Here is an 18,643-nt window from a genome sequence, read left to right on the forward strand (position 1 = left end):
TCTAGATTATAACTGACGATAGCACTCTAAGTAATTACTTGACAAACCAAGAACTCCAATACACAGACTTACTAAGACTTACTATTACATGTTTTTACTATCCAGGATCTTGCCTTTTGTGACACCACTCTGCTCAGTTCCCTTCTACATCCCTCATCACACCTCTTCCTCTTTACACAGGAAGAGTTCGTGGCTCTTCATCGCAAGGACTCCTTGGCCCCTCACTCATATGTTGCTCAGCTGGTTTCCTAATGAATTCTCAACATTACATTACTGGATTGGATTCATGTCTTCCTCTTATTTGGTTTATTTCTTCATTTTGCTGAGCTGCAGCTTGGTGCTTGGTATAGATTTGCAGCCTATAGAAGCAGAAGAACTTGAATAGTGAGATATTTAGCTGAATATCTTTAATTACCCATTGGTTCTTCCATGCCTTTTGTATTTGTCAACTCTGAATACAAAGGACCTCTGTTTCTATAGTTCCCATTATAACATCCAATAAAAATGAGTCACTAAAAAAAAGTTAGACTCATTCTATTTTGTGTAAAGGAGTAGTATAAATGTTTTAAAATATTTTTGACAATAAAACAATAAATAGGAGTAAAGAAATTAAAAAAGGTTATTAATAAATTTAGATATTTAGACTGACATTTCTAGACAATCATAGTGAGTTAAGATTCTCCATATGGCGTTCAGATAACAGAAATTTATGATCACAGATTCAGTCTTGATACCAACAAGAATAAACTAACATCTAAAAGACAAAAAAAGTAAAAGGAAACCCAAGGAAAGGTTAAAGGATGCTTATATGCTAATATGTTTAATCTAGAAAAAATAAGATAATACTAATTTCTGCCTTGCCTTCCTGTGCTTTGATCCTAAAAGTTTTTACCCTGCATGCACCTTTTCACCAATTCTGAACTAGTCATGTTTAACACTGGCAATATAATCAAAGCTCCATTCTTATCAGTAGGTAGGAATAATTAACTCAAAGGTCATAAGATTTTAACTAATTAGTACAAGTAAATCCATAATTCTAAGTTGATTTTTAAAATAAAATAATCAAATGTACCAAAATCAAGAAATTCTCATGAACGCTGACGATTCGCAAAATCTATATGGAGTGGAACTAAAGTGTTCCTAGCACTATAACTAGAAAACTCAGAATGATAAATAATAGCTTTATAATTTAGGTAAAATTCCTGTGATGGTCTTTTCAAAAATTCAAATACTATGAGAAAAACATAAAAGGAAAATCCACTGGATATTTGATAAAATATCTGAGCAGTACTCCTCAAAAGTACTGGAGGGAAAAAAAAGAAAGCTGCCAAAGACCAGTCAAGACTAGAAGACGGGAATCTGAAACATGACCTGGTGAAGGACTCAATTGTAAGTCAGACTCAACCTTACAAACACAAACAATGTAACCCAATTGTATGTGCCCTTATATTAATCTGAACTTTAAAAAACAATACAAAAACAAAAACCCAACAAAGTACAACAGATACTTGGAATGGATCATGGGACAGGAAAAGGACATTAATGAAAACTGCTGAAATCTGAGTAACACCTAGAGTCCAGTTAATACTAATGTACCAATTTTGGTTCTTAATTTTAATAAACCTACTGTGGTACCGTGAGATGGCAAAATCAGGGAAAACTGAAACTTGGTGAGGGATATATGAGAACTCACTACACGTAGTACTGTACTATTGTTGAAACTTCTCTATTATGGAAAACTCTTCCAAAATTAAAAGTTTATTTAAAAAAAAGTAAAAAAAGTTTATACTCCCAAGTACAAAATAATAATTCAAAAATTTAAGTACACATCGTTAAAACATTAAAATTAAAATGAATACTGATTGGGTCAGAAGGTTTGCAAATAAACACATTAAAATAATTAAATAAATAAAAACTGCTTTCCCATTAAAACATAACCATAGACATAGTGCAGTAGTGGATAATATCCATTTATACATAAAGACTTGTTGGCAAATACGACCAAATGTTGATTGATTTTTTTATTTATTTACTGTTTTATACCATGAAATGAAGTAGGGAGAGGAAAGAGAGGAAGAGGGAATGAGTGGCAGTTAATATTTAACAATGTTCTTTGTGCTTATTTTTAGCTAACTTAAAGAATAAATGATAAAAAATTGAATACTTGAATTTATACTACGGTTGTTTCTAAGCACATAAAGTTTCAGCTGTCTCTTCAACAATATAATGAATGATTTAAGGTTGAATAATGCACGTGGAAGGAAAGAACCTTTCCTTTATGTTTTATAAATTTAAGGACCTTTTCCAATTCAAACCTGAAAAGTAATGTCAGACTTCTATATCTAGATAAGATGGAGTCATTCAGGAAATACAAAAGTCATCTGTTTAAAGGTATCAGAGGGCTGTTGCTATAATAATGACTTGAGTAGCTATAATTCTGAAGAGGAGTTAACTGGAGAGTGGTAATTTGAAGATCTGCGTTATTTTCTCCCTTGAGAGTTTTAAAAGTTCCACATATGAGGAAGGGGCTGAGAAATCAGGCTTTAACTAGAAAGAGAACTGTTAAAGGACAAAGCAACTACTCAAAACTTTTGCCAGTTATGCAGGGCTGAAGTAACAAAATTGGAGATTTGAGACTTATTTCCACTCCCAATTCACTGGCAAATTTTGAACCTTTGTAGGACTTAAAGTTAAAAAGCTAAGCACCCTGGCTCTGAAAAACAGTGGAGTTTTCTGCAATTTTACAATGGAATACAGGATCTGCCAGGCATACAGCCCTTGTGAATACTCATCTCTTAGTTTGGGCGGCCTCACCCAAAGTACCAGGGGAACCACAACTAGCTGAGACTTATGCAAATTTCTACACAGCCTCCATGGGAGACAGCAAAGCACTTTGGAGAGCAATAAACTAATGGGAAACATTTTTTTTTTTTTTGTTTTTGGCCAGGGCTAGGTTTGAACCCGCCACCTCCAGCATATGGGACCAGCGCCCTACTCCTTGAGCCACAGGCGCTGCCCAAGGGAAACATTTTATGAGGAAGAGAAACAAATGGTTAAGTGATAACCTTGAGAACGTCAGAAAAAATTTGAACAAGTACAGAAATACATAGATTTTCTTTAAACAGAAGCATGTAGTTAGAAAAAAGCAGAGTAGAAAAGCTAGAGTATATGGACAAAAATGCAGGTAGGTTGGGAGATGAAATGTTTGCAGACAGGTAGAAGTTCTCTTTTTGATGGAGGGGAAAGGTTATATATCTAAGAAGGAAGGAGAAGAGATAAAACAGTCCTCTAGAGGATAGAGGGAATATCCTAACAAGGCAAGAAGACTGGCAGGCAACACAAAGGACCAACCTGACTGAAGGCAGTGGTCAGGAATTCAAGGTAAGCTACTTTAGAAAATGTGTTTGATTTTTCTCCTGCCTTATAAACCTGTGAAGATGCAGATTAGGTGGAAAGCTTAATTTAAATAGGTTTTGATTTTGCAAGGTGAGTAGTGCAAAGGAAGAGAAGGCCAAAAGAACTGAGGTTATACAGTATTATTTTCAAGTTGGTGATAATTATAATGAGTCATGACATCTAAGCTACATAAGTGAGGACATGAGAGGATTAAGGATAGCAAATAGTTGGTAAAATCAATAACTGCCCGTGGAGCTGAAAAATTGCTGGAGACAGAGTTCTAGTGTAAGTGAGTTAGAAAGATAGAAGGTGGTGGTCAGAAAATGGGATGCTTAAAAGTGAGACTGATAATGACCAAGAATGGGATGTGACCACAGAGTAGGTGGCAGAACTAACGTTCAACACACGGTGACTGACTGCAGTAGAGAAACTCTAGGAAATGAGAGGCGGAGATTGTGAAAGGATCATCTATATACATATTTAAATCACCAAGAATTATGATAGGAGTCACAAAGACAATGGAATAGATTCTAAAATCTTAGTGAAATGAAGGAAGTGACATAGGAGTGTGTAGGTACGTACATGACTACTGGAGGGCATAATCTGATGTATGAGTTTTAAAGCTGTGAGTAGTCAAGGTGAAAAAGGAACGCTACTAAGAAAAAGCCTCTGAGCCCAGCGGTATAAGTGGTGCAGGAGACAATACAGCCACTACTTGAGAGAACTGCAGTGGAAGCAGTAGCCTTAGGGAGTTGAAGCAAGTTTCAGGTAGACCAGGAAGGCATAATGTTCACAAGAAAATAGACGAATGAGTTGATGCATTAATCAACATCTACTAAAAGGCACTGAATTAGGCACTGGAAAGAAAATAGTTAATAAAGACATAGATAGACTCAGCCATCTCAAAACTGAAATTTCAGTAGGCAGTCTCATATAAAAGTGATTAAAGAATATAACTAAACTTCTATAATAAGATAACGTGTTATAAAACAAGTTTTATTAAGAAATCAGAATGTATTAAATTTTATTAAAAATGGGGTTGTATATTTTGAACAGAATACACAAGTACTTTAATATAGCTAACCATTGTGATATTAATGCTATGCTAAATATTAGTGTGAATTAAGAATATCTGGACAAAAGTCACTTTTTAATGGTTTAAAAAGAAAAAGAGGGGTAAGTGGTAAGTATATGCTTTTCCTTGCAGAGCAACAAAGACACAGGCAGTTACCTGAGACAAAGCAGCATCCCGTTCTTGGATCACTGCACTCATTTCTTCTGCAGTTATTCTCTTTTTACATTCCTTGGTCTTGAGGATTCTATCCACAATTATAGCTCCATTCTTCTGAATAGCTATCCCCGTGTCTGCATTGTTTATTCTGTTCAGTAATTCCTGTAATGTCTACCAACACCATTATATGTTAGTCAGACATGAAGTTTTAATATATTTTATTTAATATAGGGTTTTAATTAATAGGCACATGTGAATTGTAAATTGACTGAGTGAAGTTATTGAATTTTCATATTGCAGCAAAGATGTACATTATTAGTGTGTCAATTCTTCTTTTTCCCACATCTTAGTTCTTGAAACCCACTCAATTGAACTTAAGCCTCTAAGATATAAGACTGACATCAAGAAATCTCCTCAGAGAATGGCTTACCATGTCATTTTCTTCAGGGTTAATATTTTCTAGCCTAGAAAAAAGGGACACAGAAAGCCTGATCAGTAGCATTTCCTTAGTGCAGCAAAATGAGTTCGCTTTTTAAATCTTTAGAACCTCAAGTAATTTCATTCGACTAGTCTTTAGAGTCAACCATGACACTGAACATATTAAAGTGCCACCTGCTCGACTCCATCTTTCAATAATGCTCCATATCTTCTCTACTGACTTCAGACTGTTAAGTTATTAATGTTTACTGCTATATATGACTACAAGGATCAATTGTTCATATGTGCTTAGATGAAGAAAGTTCCCCAGTGATGGAAGCACTCATTCTCATCATTATATTTATTCCTGGACTTTCAATTCTTATCAGAAACTGTTTTTCCTATTTTTTTTGGAAACCATTGTAAGTAAAACAAGGCAAGCATTTTTATTACAAAGTTTAACTATGTCCCCTCAAAAGCAATGACAAATAATTACACTAAACTTGAACTAAAAATCTCCCGCTGCTACCTATTTGTGAAAACAAATAAATAGAAATGCTGACCAAACTTGGACCACATTTTTAGGTGATTGATGTTATTTTCTTTTTCATAATATATATAAAATTATTTAATTTAAAGACAAAAAGAGTAAATTCATTCTCCTCATGCAAGCATCATGTCTTGTAAGAGCCACAATAATCACTGAAACGTGTGTTGATGTTGAGGAATTTAACAAATGCAGTAAAAATAAAGAAAGATCTTCTAAAAGACATATCCTAGAAAATATCTGTAATATACTTTTGGCAACTATTTATACTTTATCTTAACCAAAAGGCCAAAAAGCAATTAGGCATCTATGTAAACTGGATAAATTGAAAGAAAATGTGTAATTGGTATTAGTGAAAAGGTATACATTCTAGAAATAATATCAACTATTTTTAAACTGCATTAAAAAAGTTTAGATATTCTGGCAGCACCTGTGGCTGAGTAAGGCACCAGCTCCACATAACGAGGGTGGCGCATTCGAACAAAAAAAATAGCTGGGCATTGTGGCGGGTGCCTGTAGTCTCAGCTACTCGGGAGGCTGAGGCAAGAGAATCGCCTAAGCCCAAGACCTAGAGTTTTGCTGTGAGCTATGACGCCATGGCACTATACTGAGAGTGGCAAAGTGAGACTCTGTCTCTTAAAAAGAAAAAGAAATATCCAATTCCTGTTTATCAAGTCCCCCCCATATCTGTTCTCACCACAAAAACAGGATACTAGAAAAAGATAACAGAAGACACTCAATAAATGACACAAACTTTTTTAACTTCACAGTGGAAGAAACTGTCACATTCATGGGGAAGTGGTGATTTTAGAACATAGTATTTTAATACCAAAAATATATACACATATATCAGAATGCTACTTCTAAACACATAAAGTCTAAGTTAGCAGAAAAGCACAGTGATTTTGAATTACATATAATTTAGTGTATCTCAAAACAACTAACATCTGGTTAGCTTCAAATTTCAGGAAAGCAACTATTCTCATCTTTTATCTTTTTTTTCTCTAAAATAAATCAACAATTTTCAAAGGCACTGCTTAATAAAAGCTCTTTCTGCAAGAAGCATGTACTTACCCAACTGAAATATATAGCAGAAAAGTATAAGATAATAAAATTCTTACATGTATTTTTCATTGAAGAACACTAGTAACATTTAAGCATCAGTTATTTGTATGCTAAATATGATTTTTAAGGAAATGGTATATGGAGAGAAATATTTATCTTACATTGTCTTTTATTGTCTTCTATTATCATTTTTTAGATGAACTCAATATAAGAGCTTATTATGGCAGCTTCCCCAAAAATTTAAATGCTGGTAAACTTCACAATAACTTTATCATTAAACTTTATAATTTTAAAAAGTGATAGATGATACAGATGATACTACAACATTAGATTGGTAAATAAGAACCTCTGCAACAACAAAGTAGAGTTACCAAGGTTAAAAATTTCCATTTTTGGTTTTAAAGAATTACATATGATGACGAAGAAAATAACAGTGTAAGTAGCTTACATAATTTGTATACTCCAAATAATCAACACAACAAAAAGTATATGAAATTTCTATGTAATAATTATAACTTGTCTTCAGGCATTGCAATGCAAAGAACTACTTTAAGGAAGCCATTTCAAAAGGAAAGATTTAAGATAATTGTATTTAGTCTAATATTAAAATACTCTGCTAATGGCTTGGTGCCCGTAGCTCAGTGATTATGGTGCTGGCCATGTGCACCAGGGCTCATGGGTTTGAACCTGGTTCGGGCCTGCTAAACAACAACAACAAAAAAAGTCAGGCGTTGTGGCAGGCACCTGTAGTCCCAGCTACTTAGGAGGCTGAGGCAAGAGAATCGTTTAAGCCAAAGAGTTTGAGGTTGCTGTGAGCTGTGATGCTTCAGCACTCTACTGAGGGCAACACAGTGAGACTCTGTCTCAAAAATAAATAAATAAATAAAATTCTCTGCTAATAATTTAAGTATTTTTTTTTAAACTCAAAACCAAAGGCTCTGGGAGAAGATATTTGCAGGATAGGTCTCCAACAAAAGTTTAATAACCAGAATCCACAGAGAACTCAAACGTATAAGCAAGAAAAGAACAAGTGATCCCATCGTAGGGCAAAGGACTTGAAGAGAAACTTCTCTGAAGAAGACAGGTGCACGGCCTACAGACACATGAAAAAATGCTCATCATCCTTAATCATCAGAGAAACTCAAATCAAAACTACTTTGAGATATCATCTAACTCCACTAAGATTAGCCCACATCACAAAATCCCCAAACCAAAGATTTTGGCGTGGATGTGGAGAAAAGGGAACATTTCTACATGCTAATGGGAATGCAAACTAATATGTTCCTTTTGGAAAGAGGTTTGGAGAATACTTAGAGACCTAAAAATAGACCTGCCATTCGATCCTGTAATTCCTCTACTAGGTATATACCCAGAAGACCAAAAATCACATTATAACAAAGATATTTGTACCAGAATGTTTATTGCAGCCCAATTTATAATTTCTAAGTCATGGAAAAACCCCAAGTGCCCTTCGCTCCACGAATGAATTAATAAATTGTGGTATATGTACACTATGGAATATTATGCAGCCATAAAGAAAGATGGAGACTTTACCTCTTTCATGTTAACATGGATGGAACTGGAAAATATTCTTCTTAGCAAGGTATCAAGAATGGAAGAAAAAGTACCCAATGTACTCAGCCCTAATATGAAACTAATTTATAGCTTTCATACAAAAGCTATAACCCAATCTCAGCACAAGAATATGGGGAAAGAGGCAAGGGAGTGGAGGCCAGAAGGGAGATGGGTGGAGGGAGGGTAATTAGTGGGTCCACACCTACGATGCATCTTAGAAGGGTAAAGGTGAATTTTACTAAATGTAGAATATAAAAGTCTGAACACAATTATCTAAGAAAATGCCACGAAGGTTAGGTTAACCAGTTCTATGAAAATATTTCAAACTATATATAAAATCAGCACATTGTACCTCATGATTGCATTATTGTACACAGCTATGATTTAATAAAAAAAAAAAAACAAAGGCTCTACTAGATCCCTAGCACCTGAATTTAGCATTCGATCTTTAAATAATTTGTGTGATTGAACCTAAAAGAACACTATATGTAGCGATTTGTCATTTTACTGATAAATGAATTTGAACTATGTTTTTGGTAAATCTAGTGTGCTAGGTCGGACATGCAGAGTGTGAGTGAGCCAAGTCAACCACTTAGCTTTTGGATCTCAACGTTGCTCTATTATTATTCTTTACAGTTGATGTAAGTATAGTAAAAGGTGGCCATACGAGAAAAAAGCAACTTTAATCAAAGTGAAAAAACAGTTAATTTGAGATTTGAAAATGTGTATAATGTATATAACTTTTAATACAAACATGAAGCTTAAAAGAGTAGAGGCTAATTTTTGTTTTTCTCTATTTGTATTTCTTTAAAAGTCTCAGGAGGTATTTGTCACATATTAAAGATATGTACATAATGTACTTACATTATAATTTAGTTTCAACTAGATTATATAGAGCAGATCTGATCAGCAAACCTTTTCTGTAAAGGACCAGATAGGGAATACTCTAGGCTTTGCCGTATGTTCTGTCACAGATACTGAACTCTGTTTTTGTAGGGCAAAAGCATCCATAGCCAGTATGTAAATGAATGAGTACAGTTGTATTCCAATCAAACTTTCTTCACAGAACAGGTGGTAGGCTGGAATTCACCACAGGTTCTTACTTTGCCAACCTCTGATACAGAGTATTGGAAAATGAGACCAAATCTTCCATGTTAGTACACTGTAAGTGCCAATTCAGTATATTTGATTTTTTATGAGTTGGATCATTCAATATTTTGTTCAAGAACAAAAGGCTGGCATTCTTCCTTTATTCCTTCAGGGTGCCATGCCATTCTCTCCGGCCTATTCTCCACACCCCATCTTCTCTTCTCTTACTCTCTTCTCTCTGCTCCCTTCTCCCTCCTTCTTATCTCTTCCTCCCACTCTCTTTCCTATCTCTAATATAAAATAAACTTACATTTTTATATCCTAAAAAAATCAACAAAAGCAATATTGAAAAAATTAAATTCAGGCCTATAGTTAGAACATCACTTACAGCATCACTTAAGACAACACAAAAATTAGACAACCAACCGTTTCAAAAAGAGATTATTTGAAATAGTTGTATGAGGCTTTCAATTTGCTATACAGAATGACTTTGAGAAAGGTACTAATGCTTACTAGTAGCATGTCTAATTCTTTACAGGTTCAAATAAAGACTTAAAATAACAGCTGGGCCTATATGAAATAAAACTGGCAAAGTATAAATTATATCACATTTATATGAGGTTTACAATTAAAAGAATCTCAACCTCTGTAAACTTTATGCCTAAAACAGTCTAACCTGACATAGTATGATAATTAGTAAGAATTTTGCTGAAGTAAATGTCTATGGGCTCAAGTTTCAATTGATTTCCTATACCATGCAAATTCTGACTGACAACCTTGCACTCTTAAGTAAAAAGACCCCTGCATGAAATGTCGTATTTCTTGATTTATCCCTAAATCGATCAATAATGCCTTATTCCTTTCTAAAACTACAGTCATCACCTTGTTCAATGGCATGAAACATTCACCTCAAGTGATAACAAAACAAAAAGTAGTGACCAGCTAATCAGAAAATTCCGACTTCTTTGCTTTTATTCTCTCATTTTTTACATAGCACTATACTTAACCTGTTAAAAATAACAGTGACAGCAGAGAGACTGAAGAAAGAAATCATGATCTCAAAAGTTATAATATACAAAGGTAAATATTTATATCTTACAATATGTGTATAAGTCATTTTAACTTGAATTCTTTTTACTTTTTTTCTTATTTTGAATAAAGGCAAAAAAAGATAAAAAACATTAAAGATTCAAGGGGTAGTTTTGGCGCCAGTAGCACAGTGGTTGCGGCACCAGCCACATGCACTGAGGCTGGTGGGTTCGAACCCAGATAAGCAACAATAACAACCGCAACAACAACAAAAAAATAGCCGGATGTTATGGCAGCTGCTTGGGAGGCTGAGGTGGGAGAATCACTTGAGCCCAGGAGTCTGAGGTTGCTGTCAGCTGTGATGCCCCAGCATTCTACCCAGGGTGACAGAATGAGACTCTATCTCAAGAAAAAAAAAATTCAAGGGGTAAAGGAAAGCAGAGAAGAGGAAGAAAAAGACAAAACAGATATGATAACAGACACACGGCAGATCAAAAGTAGTAAAGGGAAATGAGAGAAAAAAGACGATAGAAAGAATCTAAAGATTATAGGAGGTGAGAAATAGGAAATTTAAAAAAAAATGTGAAATTACATAATTTCATCTTGTACGCAATACTCCAAATGTGCCATTCACTCAAGCAGAATTTAGTTACAAATTATTTCCCTTAGTAAGGACGTAGTCTAAAACACTTTCGTGAAGGTTCAATACCTATAGACAGATTGAGCTGAGGAGAAAGAAATCTCCACAATATCATATGAAACTCTGCAGACATAGTATTCTCTTTTGTTGTTGTTTTTACTTGGTATCTATGGCCTATCCCCGCCCCATCCCCCCAATTCCTAGAGTATGATACAGTAGGAGCCCCTCTTACAAACTAAATTTCTACACAAAAATCTTCATATCCATTAACATCATTTTAAGTATTTATGTAATAATTACTTAATTAACTACATTAAAAACTATAATGCTATGTCCCCAGCAGCTAACATTGCATCTAACAGATAGTGTGTATTCTTCCATTTCCATTCCTCCCTTAATACTAATGCTCCAAAAAGCAAAATGAGAAATATTCTGCCTCAAGAAACACTAATTTAATATACTGCAACATGTACTACAATAAAAATTATAACAAATATATATGTATATATAAATAAGGTAGATACACAATGAAGAATAAAAAATTAGGGAAGAAGGATTGGCTCAATTTAGATACATTGGTTAAAGACAGAATAAACAGAACTAAGAGATCAGTTTAATAGAAGTTCTGAGGAAGAAGTTTTGGCTTGGATATGTGGGCAGATGGTTGTGCCACTGATCAGGATGGGGGATTAAGGAGGAGGATCAGGTTTTAAGAATGAATTAATAAATTTCATTTGGATATGCTAAATTTGAGTTGCCTGTGTAAACCTGAAGTAGATAATTCTGACAATGTGCATTTGATGATTTTGAGTCTTTGGCCAAGTAGTCAACCACTCTAAGCTTTTGCATTTATAAAGCATGAATAACACCTACTTCAAAAGAGTTGTGACACTGTATGAAAGCTGATTTGCTATCTTTAGGGATAAATTTGACTATTTTAAAAGCAGCAAACTCTATAGAAGCAAATCTCATGAATAAAATTGGTGATCAATCTATGGAACAAAATTTACAAACATAAACTACATGTAAATATAATATGTGTATAGCACTGTTCAGCAGATGATAAACTGAACAAAATAGTGCTTACAGATTTCCAGAGAGAAGTTCTAAAGTTTTCATGGCTGAATTATCGAAATTTTTTTTTTTTATTGTTGGGGATTCCTTGAGGGTACAATAAGCCAGGTGAATTATCAAAATTTTTAAAAGGGTATCTACTTCGAAAAATATTTGTAAGACATGTGGTTCTAGTAAGTGTTTCTATAGACATAAATAAACTGATTCTAAATGTATACTAAAATAGAGAAAACAAGTCTTTAATAAAAAAGCAAAGTTGGAGGACTGACACTTGATTTCAACACTTACTATAAAACTTCACTCATCAAGACTGTAAGATATTGGCAAAGGAACTGACATAGAGGTCAATGGAACAGAAAGTCCAGAAATTGAACCACAAATATATAGTAAACTTATTTTTGACAAAAGTGCAAAGGAAATTTAATGGAGAAATAATAGATTTTTGAACAAATAATAGTAGAATTAATAAATGTCCATACATAAATTTACAAAAAGGAACCTCTTCATCTACCTAACACTTTCTGTAAAAATTAACTCAAAATGAATCACAGACCTAAATGTAAAATAAAACTTAATAGTAGAATTACTGAAGCCTAATGCTTTCCCCCAGGTCTGCTGGCTCCTGGGCTTTCTTCGACTGCATATTCATTTCTGCTTTCATTTCCCTTGGCATCACCCTTCTCTTCACTGCAGGCTTACCTGAACTTGCCGTGGACTTGCACTTTGGAGGCATGGTCATAAGGGTAAATGCAGACTCACAGAATTGAATAAAAAAGTTAAGATGAAAGTGTTGTCATGTGTAAATGCCTTACAAACAATGAGACTAGCACCTAGTATAAAGATGCTGTGCCACACCATGTGGGCTCTTTTATATACACAGAAGAAACTAGTTCCTGAACTATTAATTTAATCATCTAAGTAGCCTAGTGCTGATGCAACATTTATGTGAGTATTAACCTTTAATATTCTTTTTTGAACTTTATTCTACCTCCTATCAAAACTTCTTGTGAGTATGTTTTCATGTTCAGTTTGTTTCAATTAAGAGAATGAGCACATGGGTTTTGAAATTCATTATTGATTATTGTAGTACAGAGGTATTAGCACAGTATTACACTGCTATTGTTACCATATATGAGCCATTATAGTACTGCTGTTGTTACTGTTATTACCATCATGTACACACTGCTCATTAGAGATCCAAGTTACATACAAACTTAACTTCCAGTGTTCAAAACCGGAACATTCTAAGCAACAAAATGAGTAACATAGTATTATATAATCACCCAAATTATTAAATGAATATCTGTGAGTCTATATTGATATAAATGATTGAATAAATGAAGAGAAGAGACAAATATCCTATACAGAAGCATTACAAGTAATTAATGTAGATATTCTCCCTTGCAAGAGGTGAAGCTCAACAACCCCCCACCCTCATTCTTGAGTGTGGGCTATAAGTAGTGATTTGCTTCCAAAGAATAGAGTTTGAATCAAGTAACTTTACATTGAAGAATCTTTGCAAACCCTACCTTGGCCAGATGATCAGGATTAACTAACATTATCAGTAGTAAGTCATGCTGATACAATATAACCTTGAAATGTGATGAAAATGGCTTATTATCCTTAAAACTAAGAACTCCAATCTAATCCATTTTTTTCAGAAAACCCCAAACCAAGAGAGATTCTATAAAATACCTGAGCAGTAATCTTTAAAACTATCAATGTCATAAAAAACAAGGAAAGTCTGAAAAAATTATCACAGACCAGAGCAGGTGAAGGAGATATAAGAACTAAATGTAATATGAAATCTTGGCTAGAAAGAATCCTGGAACATAAAAAGGACATTGGGGAAAAATCAGTGAAATCCAAATAAAGTACAGAATTTAGTTAATACTTAGGAAACAATATTGAATTCTCTCCTGTGACAAATGTACCATAGTCATGTAAGAAGATACCAAGGGAAAATGGGTGAGGAGTATATGTGAATTAACTGTACTATCTTTGCATGTTCTGGAAATTTAAAACTATTTTAAAATTTAAAAAATGGATTTAAAAACTTAGAAGTCCAAGTAAAGATGGCATAGTGAAATATTAACACAAAAACTGAATTATCCTATTATATAGCCATATAAACAGAAAATAAAAATTAAACAGAAAAGAAAGTAGGATATCACACAGTAATTTTTAAAAGTAGGAAGCAGGTGGAGGGTAAGAAGATGATGATTTTGGCTAGATACACCCACCTCTTCCTTTTACCTATGAAAATATCAATAGACACTGGGAAAGGAGAGGGAGCAAACAAAATCCTGAGAATTTTTCACTAGTACCACACAGGTTGGAAATAATCTGAGAAGGAGTTGAGTAGATAGCCCAGAGAAAAGTAGCAAAACTCCTCCAGAGGAAAAGCCTGCATTACTTAAAATAAAAATATTCTTAAAATCTGTATAGAGGAAAAAGAATCATCAACGCTGACTATTTTTTTTACTACAATGGAAGAATGCATAAAAGCTCCAAAGCAATATCCCATGGACTCGGGATACCTATAAAGATAATAGGAATACTTTATGCATGACCCCAAACAAACACCTATAATTAGAGGACAAAACTTCCAACAAAAGGGCTGTACAACCCCCAGAGAGATCTTGTAGGGTTATGGAGAAATGTATCAATAGAGCAAAACCTTGCCAAGAGGCAATAGTTTAGAGAAGGCTAATTGCTCTAAAATAAGATGAAATATTTACCAACGAAAATTCCCCTGTACCACTCTGTTTTAAAAAAGAAAAGTTATTGACAGAATCGCACATTTTAAGCATGAGCAAGATGAAAAGAAATGATATGGCAACTACAAATACAGAACAAAACATACCATGTAAATGAAATAAGATCATAATAAAAAAAGAAAACATAAACCAAGATGCTATGGTTTGAATGTTTGCTTTCTCCAAACTCATGTTAAAATTTAATTGCCTCCATAACAGTATGAAAAGGTGGGACCCTTAGAGGTGATTAGGCCACAAGGGCTCCACCCTATGGGCCCAATTAATGTTGTTAGAGGAGAGTGAGTTCAGTCCCCTTTTGCTCTTCTACCTTCCCATGTGATGGCACAGAAAGAATATTCTTGAAAAATACTTGTGTGTTGATCTTGGACTTACCAGCCTCCAGAATTGTGAAACAGAACAATAAACTTCTGCTCATTATAAATTTCCTAGTCCTAAGTATTCCATTATAGAAGCACAAGTGGACTAATACATATGGGACAGAAGAAAATTTTCCTACCAGTGGTTGGCACTTTAGAACTCATGGGCTGCCAAATGGTATGGGTCCAAGGTCTGTTAGGAGCCTGGCTGCACAGCATCACCACCTGAGCTCTGCCTCTTATCCCATCCTTCCCTATACCAACCTGATCCACTCAGTGGAAAAACTCTTCTTCCACGAAACCAGTCCCTGGTGCCAAAAAGTGTTCAGTCCACGGCCTGTTAAAAAACGGCTACACAGCAGGTGGTGAGCAATGATGGGCAAGCTTCAGCCATATTTATAGCTGGTCCATATGCCTCACATCATCATCTGAGCTCTGCCTCCTATACTATCCACAGAAAAACTGTTTTCATGAAACCAGTTCCTGGTCCCAAAAAAGTTTGAGGATCTGCTGCTTTAAAAAAAATCATTAAAAGGGCCAGGCACAGTGGCTCATGCCCATAATCCTAGCACTCTGGGATGCCAAGGAGGATGAATTGTCCGAGCTCAGGAGTTCAAGACCCCCCTGAGCAAGAGCAAGACCTCATTTCCAAAAAAAAAAAAAAAGAAAGAAAAAATGTCTGGGCATTATCACAGGTACCAGTAGTCCCAGCTACTCAGGAGGCTAAGGCTAAAGAATCACTTGAGCCCAAGAGTTTGAGGTTGCTGTGAGCTGTGATGCCACAACACTCTACTGAGGGCAACAAAATGAGACTCTGTCTCAAAAATAAATAAATTCATTCATTCATTCATTCATTAAATAAAATGAAATAACAATAGGAAAAAGTGTCAGGCGTTGTGGTGGGCACCTGTAGTCCCAGCTACTTGGGAAGCTGAGGCAAGGAGACGGCTCAAACCCAGGAGTTTGAAGTTTCTGTGAGCTATAAAGCCAGGGCACTCTACCCAGGGCAAAGGGGTGAGACTCAGTCTCAAAAAAAAAAAAAAAATCATAAAAAGAACAATCATTGAACAAAACTAAGTCAAAAGAGAAGGTGCTAAAATAACAGGGTAAAGCAAAAAGGGAAACAGAAAACTTAAGGAAATAAACTGAGAGCCCAAAATAAACTAATAAATAAAAACTAAATAAATTAACTAGAAAGAACAGGGAAGGGAACGATGGCAATTAGATAATTACTAACATAAAGGGAAGATCTGAGATCATCACAATGAATGCCCAGAAAGAGATTAAAATAATTATTGAACAGATAACAAATAAGGAAAAAACTGTCCTATATAAAGATAACTTGAGTCTCAAAATACAAAACATAAATGACAAAATAGAAAATTTGCAGATAATAAAACTTCCATGAACTAAAGGGAGCAACAAATACTCCTTTGAAAGGCATGCTGTGGTCCTAAAAATATTATTAAAGAATGATGAACATAATCATTCTGATTAAGTTCTTCTATTTCAAGAATAAAGAATCATTCAAGTATCTGGCAGGAAAAAATGCAAAATACACACAATAGGGGAAAATCTGGTTAACTACACAACTTTTTTTTCAGCCAAACTCATCATCAAAAGACACGAGAATAACATTTTTACAAGGTTTAGAATGAAAGAATAGTTGACTCAAGAATCTTATTCATAATCAGAGTATGACGATAAACTATTAAATCAGAGACCAAAGTATTTATGACCTCTTCTTCAAAATTTGTTTAAAAATCAAATTCATTCACCAAGGGAATCCCTACAATAAAGAACTTAGGTATAGGGCAGTGCCCGTAGCTCAGTGAGTAGGGCGCTGGGCACATACACTGAGGGTGGCAGGTTCTAACCCAGCCTGGGCCAGCTAAACAACAGTGACAACTGCAACAACAAAAAAAACAGCTGGGTGTTGTGGTAGGCACTTGTAGTCCCAGCTACTTGGGAGGCTGAGGCAAAAGAATTGCCTAAGAGTTGAAAGTTGCTGTTAGCTATGACTCCACGGTACTCTACCAAGAGCGACATAGTAAGACTCTGTCTCAAACAAACAAACGAAAAAAGAACTTAGGTATAAAATTCCATTTATAATGAAGTTCCAGCAATAATTATTTGATCCTTTTAAATATAAAATTAAGGTTAAACAACAGGGGGCACTTTGGCTATAGAAACTAATACGTGGAGCCGGGCGTGTGGCTCACGCCTGTAATCCCAGCACCCACCTCAGAGGCCGAGGAAGGTGGACTGCTTGAGCTCACAGGTTCAAGACCAGCCACAGCCAGAGAGAGAACTTGTCTCTAAAAATAACCGGGAGTTGTGGCAGGCGCCTATAGTCCCAGCTACTCAGGAGGCTGAGGCAAGAGAATTGCTTGAGCCCAAGAGTTTGAGGTTACTATGAGCTGCGATGCCATGGTACTCTACCAAAGGCAACAAAGTGAGATTCTGTCTTAAAAAAAGAAAGAAAGAAAGAAACTAGTATGTCTATGAAAGCTAAGACAACTTTTACAAATATTTTAAAGTAAAATTAGTAAAGAAAAATAAAAAAATTAAAACTACTTATTTTATACCCCAGAACCAAATGATATAACTGAAACACTACATGAAAAAATTTGGTAACTCAATACGTTAATTTTTTCACAATCTCTTTTCTTAATGTTAGAAGAATCTTTAGAAAATTAATATATCTTATTGAAACAAAACACTGTAGGCTCGGCACCCATAGCACAGTGGTTACAGCACCAGCCACACACACTGAAGTTGGCGGATTCGAACCCTGCCCAGGCTACCTAACCAACAATGACAACTGCAGCAAAAAATAGCTGGCCATTGTGGCAAACACCTTTAGTCCCAGCTAGTTGGGAGGCTGAGGCAAGAGAATCACTTAAGCCCAAGAGTTGGAGGTTGCTGTAAGCTCTGACGCCAGAGCACCCTACAGAGAGCGACATAGTGAGACTCTGTCAAGAAAGAAAGGAAAGAAGGAAGAAAGGAAGAAAGGGGTGGGCCCCCGAGTGTTTGTGTTGTGGTTTTGGGGGAGGGAGGCGGAGGGGAAAGTTTGTTTATTTTGTTTTTAGTTTCTGGGGTCCCCACACTTCTGGAAGGTGAAGTGGGAGGGAGTGACCCCCGTACCCCTTGGTCTCCCTAAGACATCACCTCCATAGCCTGCGGAGAAGCGGAGACCGCGCGCATCGCCTCGCCTCACAGCGGAACGCCGCGCACCAGGAGCAGGTACGGCTCGGCGGATTTTGTTTTTTTGTACTGAATGTAACCTAGACTCATCTTCACGGGCTCGTGTTGCCCCAGGATACTGTCAAAAAGTCTCATTCTGCACCCTTTGTAGAGTGCTGTGGCTTCATAGCTCACAGTAACCTCAAACTCCTGGACTCAAGCAATCCTCTTGCCTCAGCCTCCCAGGCACGAGAACTT

General features: G+C 35.5%; 1 protein-coding gene across 4 annotated transcripts in view; it reads right to left on the reverse strand.

Moving 5' to 3' along the window:
* Positions 1-18,643, reverse strand: part of MIPOL1 (mirror-image polydactyly 1) — a 312,908-nt gene that overhangs the window by 196,281 nt on the left and 97,984 nt on the right. For all 4 annotated transcript variants that reach the window (XM_053595277.1, XM_053595275.1, XM_053595276.1 and 1 more), the window contains 2 exons: positions 5,058-5,091; positions 4,628-4,798 (listed from right to left, as the gene is read on the reverse strand). In XM_053595277.1, the coding sequence (XP_053451252.1) occupies positions 4,628-4,798; positions 5,058-5,091 (205 nt within the window). The remainder of the gene's footprint in view (positions 1-4,627; positions 4,799-5,057; positions 5,092-18,643) is intronic.

Source organism: Nycticebus coucang, chromosome 6 (genome assembly GCF_027406575.1).
Source record: "Nycticebus coucang isolate mNycCou1 chromosome 6, mNycCou1.pri, whole genome shotgun sequence".
In the NCBI taxonomy this organism is placed as follows: domain Eukaryota; kingdom Metazoa; phylum Chordata; class Mammalia; order Primates; family Lorisidae; genus Nycticebus; species Nycticebus coucang.